The 10,254-nt window shown below is 41.6% G+C and overlaps 1 protein-coding gene across 1 annotated transcript; it reads right to left on the bottom strand.

The window, feature by feature from the left end:
• Positions 1-3,442: 3,442 nt before the first annotated feature.
• On the bottom strand, positions 3,443-8,856 carry LOC133757620 (cytochrome b-c1 complex subunit 7). The gene is made up of 4 exons (XM_062188209.1): positions 8,752-8,856; positions 6,517-6,588; positions 4,205-4,371; positions 3,443-3,596 (listed from the first exon to the last, which is right to left on the bottom strand). Exons 1-4 carry the CDS (start codon positions 8,768-8,770, stop codon positions 3,519-3,521), a joined length of 336 nt encoding a protein of 111 aa, XP_062044193.1. The 5' UTR covers positions 8,771-8,856; the 3' UTR covers positions 3,443-3,518.
• Between the last annotated feature and the right edge of the window lie 1,398 nt (positions 8,857-10,254).

Here is a 10,254-nt window from a genome sequence, read left to right as displayed (position 1 = left end):
ATAGAGTTCCTAGCTTCTGGCTTCAGCCTGGCCCAGCGTTAGCTATTGCTGCCATCTGGGAACTGAAACAATAGACAGAAGATCGCTCCCTCTCTCTTGCTTGGACTTTCATTTATTTATCTCAAAAAACAAAAAGAATGGAGTTGGTTCAACTTAAAAGAAAAAAACAGTAAAACATTGATGTAGTGTTCTATGGTGTATTAGTCAGCAATTTGTTACTTCAAAATACTTGAGGGGGGTATTTTGTGGTGCAGTGAGTTAAACTACCACCTGTAATGCCGGCAACCCATATAGGTACCCGTTTGAGTCCTGACTGCTCCACTTCCAATCCAGCTCTCTGCTAGGAAAGCACCAGAAGATGGCTCAAGTGGTTTTGCCCCTGAACCTACTTGGGAGACCCAGATAAAGCTCTGGCTCCTGGTTTTGGCCTGGCCCTGCCCAGTCATTGAGGCCATTTGGGAAGTGAACCAGCGAATGGAAGATTTTTCTCTCTCTGTAACTCTTTCAAATAAATACTTAAAATAGAATACCTGGGAAGCAGGATACACAGCAGACCCATAGAATGGCAGATGTCCTAAACAGCACTCTGGCCTCAGAATCAGCCCTTAAGGCATTTGGATCTGGCTGAAGAGCCCATGAAAGTATTGTAGGCATGGAAAGCCAAGATACTGTGGCCAAAAAAAAAAAAAAAAAGACCTAAATGAAAGATCTCTGAGTGAGATCCCAGTGGAAAGAACGGGCCATCAAATAAGGAGGTACCTTTTCTGAAGGGAGGAGATAACTTCCACTTTGACTATGACCTTGTCTAAATAAGATCAGAGTTGGTGAACTCAAAAAGCTTCCATAGCCTTGGTAGCTTATGACAAGAGCCTTGGGTGGTTACTGATGCCATAAACAAGAATGTCAATTGTTAGGTCAACAACAGGAGTCACTCTGCACTTACTACCCATGTAGGATCTCTGTCTTTAATGTGTTATACTATGTGAATCAATGGTATAACTAGTAATCAAACAGTACTTTACACTTTGTGTTTCTGTGTGAGTGAAAACTGTTGAAATCTTTACTTAATATATACTAAAATGATCTTCTGTATACAAAGAGAATTGAAAATGAATCTTGATGTGAATGGGATGGCAGAGGGAGGGGAGATGGGAGGATTGCGGGTTGGGGGGAGGTTGGGGTGGGGGAAAGCCACTGTAATCCAAAAGCTGTACAGCATCCCATATGGGCACCAGGTTCTAGTCCTGGTTGCTCCTCTTCTAGTCCAGCTCTCTGCTGTGGCCCCGGAGGGCAGTAGAGGATGGCTCAAGTGCTTGGGCCCTGCACCCATGTAGGAGACCCAGAGGAAGCTCCTGATTCCTGGCTTCGGATTGGCACAGCGCCAGCCGTGGTGGTCATTTGGAGAGTTAACCAATGGAAAGAAGACCTTTCTCTCTGTCTGTCAAAAAAAAAAAAAAAAATTCAAAAAATCTGACTGCAAAATAGATACAAAAATTTAAAAGTATGTAAAAACAAGAGCTTCCTTCTGTCAAAGGGGACTATACTGAAATATTGTCACAATATGACTCGATCTTCTGCTTCAAAACATCAAGGAAATTTGATCTCCTCTGGGGGGGTCTTCCCTCCTCCCTGTCCTAGAAAACACACCGGTAATGAGAAAACTCAAAGGAAGAGCTTGCCCACCGCGCTTCAGTGTTGATTCACTCTTTAAAAGGCTTTAGAACACTTGTGCAATCTTAAAACCATTTCATGCCTAAGCACCCTCAGCACAAGGGCTCATGCAAGGGAAGGGATTCTAAGGATGCTTTTGGACCTGGAACATGAATACCTGCTATTGCTTTTTCCATTACAAAAGTGAGTACTACTCAATTATTTAAAAAAAAAAAAAAAGTATCAGAGAAAAGGAGAACCCAAGATCACCCTTGCTCACTCTTGCCATTCTAGTATTACTTCAGTTTTTCTTTAGCGTTAGTACCTATCTAGCCACATTGCTATTAGACAATGACTATAGAGCACAATGCCTGATATTAGCCACTCAATAAAATGGTGGCTGGTCTTAGAATTAATTAGAAAATTTTGCAGTTCTTACTACATATAAAGGTCATAGGAAAAGGAATTAAAAGATAAGTTCATTATTTTGGTGTAAAAAATTTTTAAATCCTTGTATTCTTTTCATAATATGCAATTTTCTTATGTATTTTGAACTTTTTTTTTTTTTAAGATTTATTTATTTATTTGAGAGCCAAGATACAGAGAGAGGGAGAGACAGAGAGGTATTCCACCTGCCAGTTCACTCCCCAGGTGACCACAACAGGCAGAACTGGGCCAGGAGCCAGAGGCTTCTTCCAGGTCTCCCACTTAGTTACAGGGGTCCAAATAGTTGGACCATCTTCCACTGCTTTCCTAAGCCATAGCAGAGAGTTGGACTGGAAGTAGAGCAGCTGGGACTCGTACTGGCACCCATATGGGATGCTGGTGCTGTAGGCAGCGGTTTCACCTACCATGCCACATCAGTGCCAGTCCCTGAACTCACTTTTTTAAAAAAGCCTCATTAAATGTCCTAACAGCCTCTCTTTGATATTCTTTTTAAACAACCTGAAATTATGTCAATTTTCTTTTGTCCCAGACAGCTAGATCTTCATTTGATAATGGTTTTGTTCCTGGTAAAAGCAATTTTCCTTTAACATTCTAATGTTTTGTGATTTGACTTCACAATTAATTTGAATTACATTAATAACAGTATTACAAATCAGAGAAACTGATAAAGTGTTGGTACATACTAAGGAATGTTTCAGCAAGGGAGTATCTGTTAAAAGTCAGCTGATGAATAAATACTTTTACACAGTAACACTTTTCTATCGAACCTAACTGTAGATAACCAATTTAGAGATTTCTCATTCAAGAGCCACCCAGTATTTCAGTGCTCCAGTTATTTTCCTCTCAGAATTTTTCAGATAAATTTGAATCCCACACATTGCTAATAGGTTTTGTATTAATATAATCCACTTGGAAAATATTTTTGGCAATATAGTGAAATTTCAAAAAGTCCATGGAAAAATAAATCAAAAGATCTGCTTATTTTGGTGCAAAAACAATTTTGAAATCCATGCAGTTTTTTCATAGTATGTATTTTCCATGAATTTCCTGAAGACCTCTATTCTACATTTACACAGGAGTGCATGTTATTTCTTTTAATACAACAGGATGCAAAGTCAAATTTATTTGGAGAGCAGTGGTTAAGGGGCTGCTTCCCAATCCTAGCAAACTAGGGGGTGAATTGTCTTTGTTCATTAAAACAGTAAAAATATCTTAGAAGTTTAGAAAGAATTGTTACAGATACCTGAATTCAGTAATTATTCAGGATAAAGTCTAGAATTTAACAGAGTCCAACAATGATTACAACAGACATTTATATAAAGTAATGCATCTACAGACCAAATAATTCTTTGTGTTTCAGCTTTAATCAGTTTTGGAAAAATACATGAGGACAGCAGTATCTACAGTTTTCAAATATGTGATTACTTCTTCGCCCATTCTTCTCTCTCTTTTCTTTCCCGAATAACCTCTTTCAGATATGGTTCAAGGTAGAATTTATCCTAAAGAACAAATAAAAAGAAAAGTATCATATCCTACAATCACATACTGACGTATCCCAAGCACTCAATATATCAAAGAAATCTATCAAGATGAGTTGTTTTTTATTTCCATCTTAATCTTTTCCCAACCTGATTAAGAACCATCTGCTTTTCAAAATGTAAAAATCACAAGCATATTGTAATACATGGCCTTGACAGGCACTGAGAGGTTGCCTCTGGGAGCAGAAAGTGCATGAGCGTCACAGGCTTTTGAGTGGTTTGAACACAGGTCAGGGAGTGTCAGCGTCACAGAAGCCCTTTCTGAGAGGGGCCACTCAACAGGCTGCTCATATGAACATCAAGATCTTTCCCTCTCAGCAGGAAGCAGAGTAGGGAAGGAGAACAATGGCCCTGGCTCTTTATATTAAAGACTTGCTCAGTGATTTTGGAAGTGACTCACCTGAGGGTCTCAATGTGCTTTTCTCTAAAATGGAACTAACACTCTACTAACCCTTACTTGGCTGTCAAAAATATATTTATTTGACACTACATTAGTAAATATGCTTCTCTGGTTTCTAACACTCAATCCTTATTGGCCAACACTGTCATATACACAGAAGCTGTTTTACCTCCTCATATTTTGTCCACTGCTCTTTAGGCAAGATCTGATGCCTCATGGTCAGGTCCAGTGCTCTCTTAATGCGAAATACCCTGTCATTATAAAGTTTCTCAGGAAGCCTTCTTATGGCTTCTTTTACATCTTCATCCTCATGTATTGTATCATCTCGCATTAATCCTATGGTAGAAAACAAGAGGTAGATTGAATATACATCTCAAAAACCAGGGGTTTTGGGGATGGCATTGTAGCGCAGCAGGTAGAGCCACCACCTGTCATCCCATATGGGTACTGGTTTGTGTCTTGGCTGCTCCATTTCCCATCCAGCTCCCTGCTAATGGTCTGGGAAAAGCAGTGGAAGAGGCCCAAGTGTTTGGGTCCCTGCACCCATGTGGGAGACTAGGTGATGCTCTTGGCTTTGGCCTGGTCCAGCGCTGGCATTGCAGCCATCTGGGGAGTGAACTAGTGGATGGAAGATCTCTTTCTTAGTCTCTCCTCCTCTCTCTGGAACTCTGACTTTCAAAAACAATAAATTAATCCCTCTCTAAAAAAAAAAAAAGCAGGAATTTTTAAAAAATGAGCAAGATATGACACATCTTATGATGTGGTTGAAACAGCAAGAGTTCAAATCAACAGGTATGATGGAAACTCAATGTGCTTCACATAGATAACAGACCGTTTTTAACTTTATTTATTATTTATTATTTTTACTTTTTGAAAGGCAGAAATAAAATAGAGAGTACTCTTCCATTCGCAGGTTTACTTTCCAAATGCCCAACACAGGCAGGTCTGCACCAGGCTAAAACTGGAGCTGGGAACACACACAGGACTCTCACATGGGTGGCAGAGACCCAATCACTTGGGCCATCATCCACTGCCTCCCAGGGAATATATCAGCAGGAAGTTGGAATGGGAAGCAGAGCTGGGACTTGGACCCAGGCACTCCAATATGGGATACAGGTATCCTAAGTGGCATCTTTTAAAGACTTTTATTTATTTGTTTGAAAGTCAGAGTTACAGATACAGGGAGAGATAGAGAAAGAGTGGTCTTCCATCCACGGTTCACTCCCTAGATGGACTCAACAGCAAAGACTGGGCCTGGCTGAAGCCAAGAGCCAAGAGCTTCTTCCAGTCTTCCACATAGGTAGCAGGAGCCTAGGGGCTTGGGCCGTCCTCCACAGCTTTCCCTAGGCCATTAACAGGGAGCTGGATCAGAAGCGGAGCAGCCAGGACACTAACTGGAATCTGCAGAGGGTGACTTTACTTGCTACACCACAATACTGCCCCCACTAACTGGCATCATAAGTACTGCGCCAAACAGCCACACTGGGTTATATCTTGAAGCACTATTAATCTCTTAAAATCCACCATCACAAAAATTCACATTTGATCTAAACCAATTTAAAATGTCCACTTAGTCCTAAACTCACATCAATAAACCACACTTCTACTTTTTTGTATTTTAGATCTGAGATCAAGGTATGAAAGAATCTCGAAATGATACTTAGGAACTAGTGTCCATCAAGTAAAAGATAAAGTCCATGGAAAAGTATAAAGTTCTGAAAAAGTCCAGGAATCATTAATTGTAAAGATATGAGGAAATTTTCATATTTGAAAAATCTAAAGTCAACGTTTATGCAACTTAAATTTTAAAATTTTAGGCCGGCGCCGCGGCTCACTAGGCTAATCCTCCGCCTTGCGGCGCCGGCACACCGGGTTCTACTCCCGGTCGGGGCACCGATCCTGTCCCGGTTGCCCCTCTTCCAGGCCAGCTCTCTGCTGTGGCCAGGGAGTGCAGTGGAGGATGGCCCAAGTGCTTGGGCCCTGCACCCCATGGGAGACCAGGAGAAGCACCTGGCTCCTGCCATCGGAACAGCGCGGTGCGCCGGCCGCAGCGCGCTACCGCGGCGGCCATTGGAGGGTGAACCAACGGCAAAAGGAAGACCTTTCTCTCTGTCTCTCTCTCTCACTGTCCACTCTGCCTGTCAAAAATTAAAAAAAAAAAAAAAAAAAAAAAAGGAAAAAAAAAAAAATTTTAAAATTTTAAGTGGTAGAGTTGGGAGAAAGAAAACATAATAAAGAAAATGTCCTAGCAACATGAATCATTTCCACACCAAACATTTTGAAGGATTTCATGCCTTTCCTCTCAAAAGAATTTAAAAAAAAAAAAAAAAAAAAGGAAGCAGATTTAACATTAACAATAAGATACGGTCTAATTTTAAAACCTTCTGATATAATGAGAACAACTATTGGTCTGGAACCAGTAATACTCTTACAAAGCACTACTCTCAGAAAAATCAGAAACAGAAAGCGCGGATAACTCACCCAGTTTATTGAATCCTGCAGCATTGTAATACCACTTTCGAATACCATCCAGCCACCGACCTGATGCTGCAACTGATAATTGTCACACTGTTAGGTACTGCAAGTCATTTACACTGTGTGAGCACACAGCTGCTAGCAACGAGTACTTTTATTACTTTGATGGAGGATACAAACATAGCATAGGACAGAATTTCCTTTTCAAACTTTATATTCTATATACTGTAGATAAGAACTGTATATTCTATCTATGCACAAAAGTGATTGTAGGTAAAAATTAAGTGGCAAATCATGGGAGAAAAAAGTTAAGTATAAAAGTCTAAGTATAAAGTATCCATAGGCACAATTCCTCTCTGGCCTCTCACAGTCCAAAATCCTGTGCCCTGTGTCCCCCTGCTGCCACCATAATTGAGAGGTGGAAAACTGAAAAGGGATTTGGAACGTCTCTAGCACACGTAGTTTCAGACACAGATTACAGGAAATAATGGTAAAATTCGTGCTCTCCAGGAGCTGGAATTGTGTGAAAAGAGGGTAACATTCCCTGGCTGGCAGATCAAAATAACCCTCACTCCCTAAATAGTTATTCTCACTGCCATTATTTCACTTGACTATTCTCTTTAAACACAGATGTATTTCTGGGAGAGTGTTGGAAACCATGAGTTGGTCATTCAAACGTTAATATGGATTAGTAAAAGTCTATTTTCCTCCCAGGTAGCTATTTTATCACCAGAGAAATGGATGGATATTTGAAAATAAGTGAGTAAAAATAGGTCATGTAAAACTCTTTGGGAAACAGGGCTGAGCCTCATAAGGTAACTCAGTGGGGGCAAAGGACAACATAGTAGCGCCTGAGGTTCATAGGAGAAATGTACTACACAAGAGGAAGTTAAGCAAGTTTAAATTTTCTTTCAAAAATTTGTCTAGGGCTGGTCCCATATCAAGGAAGAAAAGCAAACTCTTCTTTTACTCCAACCCCTCCTAGCTCCTACTCCGTATGTTATGGCTTATGTGGCTTGGTAAATCACTTTGGAAATTAAAAACGATGTATAAAATTGCTTCTAGAAATAAAAACATCAGAGTCAATAACCTAAAGCAACTGTAGAAAACAAATCATTTGTAAGCACATTCACCAATGTTGACAGCAGTGACTGATACTCTGAACACTGCGCCATGCTGTCCTATTTGCCTTCCCCACATGAAACTGGTTTAATCACAATGTTCAAGACAAAGCAGGCTTATAGAAGCCATCCTACCCAAGGTCAGAGATATGTAATGAGAGGTAAGATCAGGTCGGTGTGGTTCCCAAACACAACACAGATGCAGAAAGCCTTGAATTTAGCAAGATTCCTTCAATATCTGTCAAATTAATAAAATAATGAATTCTTAAACATCTTTCCCAATCCCCCAAATCTAACTGTCATACAGGTTAACAGATTTACTGGGCAATCTGTTTCCGAATGGTTGACAATTACTGGGGATAAGGAGAAGGGGACCAACTTTTTTTTCTTTTTAAGTACTTTAATATATACTGGCAGAGGGCATACATACATACATACATACACACACCACCACCACCACCCGCTACTTGATGTGCACCTCGTTTGAAAGCCTCCAGCGATTTCTGCATTCTATTCCATAATAACGTATCTGTTCTGTGCCTGCAATAAATACAAATTTCTCCAAACCTACAGATCAAGCTGTCGTTCCAGTAAGCCAAGGTCATCCGAAACCTTTGCTTAGCTGCCTGATCCCTAGTGAAAAGCACGAGGCGGGGAGTGAAGGTTCCAATCCCGTTTCCTCGGGTCATTTTGCTCCAATTAGTTCAGCAGTGTAAAGGCGAGAATGCATCGAGCTCACGCGGCTGCCAGCGCTGGGCTCACAGCAAGTACTCAGTTCTCTTTGGTACGAAATCATCCACTACCTCCTTGTGTCCTTGAACTTCGCCAAGGCCGAGGGGCAGGACTGCCGAGCACCGGCAGCTGGAAGCCCGGGGCCGCCACAGCCACCGGGGCACCTTCACCTGCTGGACCACGTCCCAGTCCTCCAGGCAAAGCCCGTTTAGGGGCAGCACGGGGTGGGGGAAGCACATCCTTCAGGCTGGCCTGGAGCCGCCGCTTTCCCTCATGCCGCAAACCCTTGCCAATTAGCGAAGGCAGAGGAAGAGGAGCAAGTTGTGACGAGAACAAAAGGTTGAACGCAGCGACAATCACCACCTTAAGACCCCTGTCATTCACTTACCAGCAGGCCTCCCCGCCATCTTGACCCGCGAGCAAAGCGTTGCCTTCTGGGTAAGTCCTAGAGGACGCTCTGGGCCCAGGGCGCAGGCGCCTACGTCACGTCGCGAGGTGACGGAGACGCTCGCGCAGGCGCAGCTCTGACGGCGGGCGGTAGGCACCTGCCCTGCGCTTTATGTTGCGCAGGTGCATTAGATCTCGCGTTTTGAGAATCTTTCTTTGTCGCTTGATGGGAAGCTGGATAGGCAAGGAGTTAGGAGACCGGGGCTTTATTTCACGTTCTGTTACTTAGCCGTGAAACCTTGACAGGTATTGAGTCATTTGTGTCAGGCCGTACGCCGAACATTATACGGAACATTTCTTATGTAATTCAAAGTCTATAATGGAAGTCTTACACTCAAGTCTAGGGTTATGAACTACATGCTAATCCAGGGGAAAAAAAAAAAATACCAGCAGTAAACCTCTCTGGCCTTCGGTTTCTCCAGTTGAAAAAAAATCAAGCCATTTCAGTCGAAGTTCAGGAAAGATTTCAAAACGTTAAATCTAAGGGGCGGGCGTTTGGCACAGCCGTTGGGAAGCCGCTTGGGAGCCCTCATCCCATGTCCGAGAGCTTGGATTGGAGTCCCAGCTTCCTGCTAATGCAGGTCCCTGCCACGCTTGAAGGAGACCGCTGGCTGTTGTTGCTTTTGGAGAGTGAGCCAGCAGGTGAAATACTTCATTTTCTTGTGTACCTCTACCTTTCAAATAAACATTTAGAAAAGAAGTAGGGCTTTTAAAACATGAGTTTTTTAAAAAGTCAAAATATTAAATCTAAGATGTACAGGTTTTGCAGAATTTGCATATTTTAAGATAAAAGAAGCACATAAATCTGCCCATTTTTAAGGTCTAAGACTTAAAATATGGGGCATAATAATTTAGTAACAGACAGCAATTGGGGTGATAGTTCAACAGTGAGCTCCCACCACCACCCACCAACAATCTCTCTCCCAGTCTGAAGCTGAGACCTGGGACATTAAACAAAACTGTCTCTTATTAAATTTCAAATGTTGTGATTTAATGCTATAACTAGTACTCCAACAGTATTTTTCACTTTGTGTTGCTATGTGGGGGCAAACTGTTGAAATCTTTACTTAATATATACTAAACTGATCTTCTGTATATAAAGAGAATTGAAAATGAATCTTGATGTGAATGGAAGGGGAGAGGGAGCGGGAAAGGGGAGGGTTGCGGGTGGGAGGGAAGTTATGGGAGGGGGGAAGCCATTGTAATCCATAAGCTGCACTTTGGAAATTTATATTCATTAAATAGAAGTTTAAAAAAATAAATTTGAAATGTTAGATTTAATGGCATTAATCACATCCCAATTTTAAAAGTCTGTTTTCTCCCCTTTTTGTCTGTGCTGCCACAATGTCTTGTATTAGTTGGCCTTGCACTTGGCACTAAAAGCTAATGAACTATACCTTCCAGTCTATACTCCCCAAAGTGAAGTCTCAAGACATGAAAAAGT

The sequence above is a fragment of the Lepus europaeus genome, chromosome 4, assembly GCF_033115175.1.
Source record: "Lepus europaeus isolate LE1 chromosome 4, mLepTim1.pri, whole genome shotgun sequence".
NCBI classification, from domain to species: domain Eukaryota; kingdom Metazoa; phylum Chordata; class Mammalia; order Lagomorpha; family Leporidae; genus Lepus; species Lepus europaeus.
Note: the sequence above shows the minus strand (reverse complement) of the source record. Positions and strands in the feature narration are given on the sequence as shown.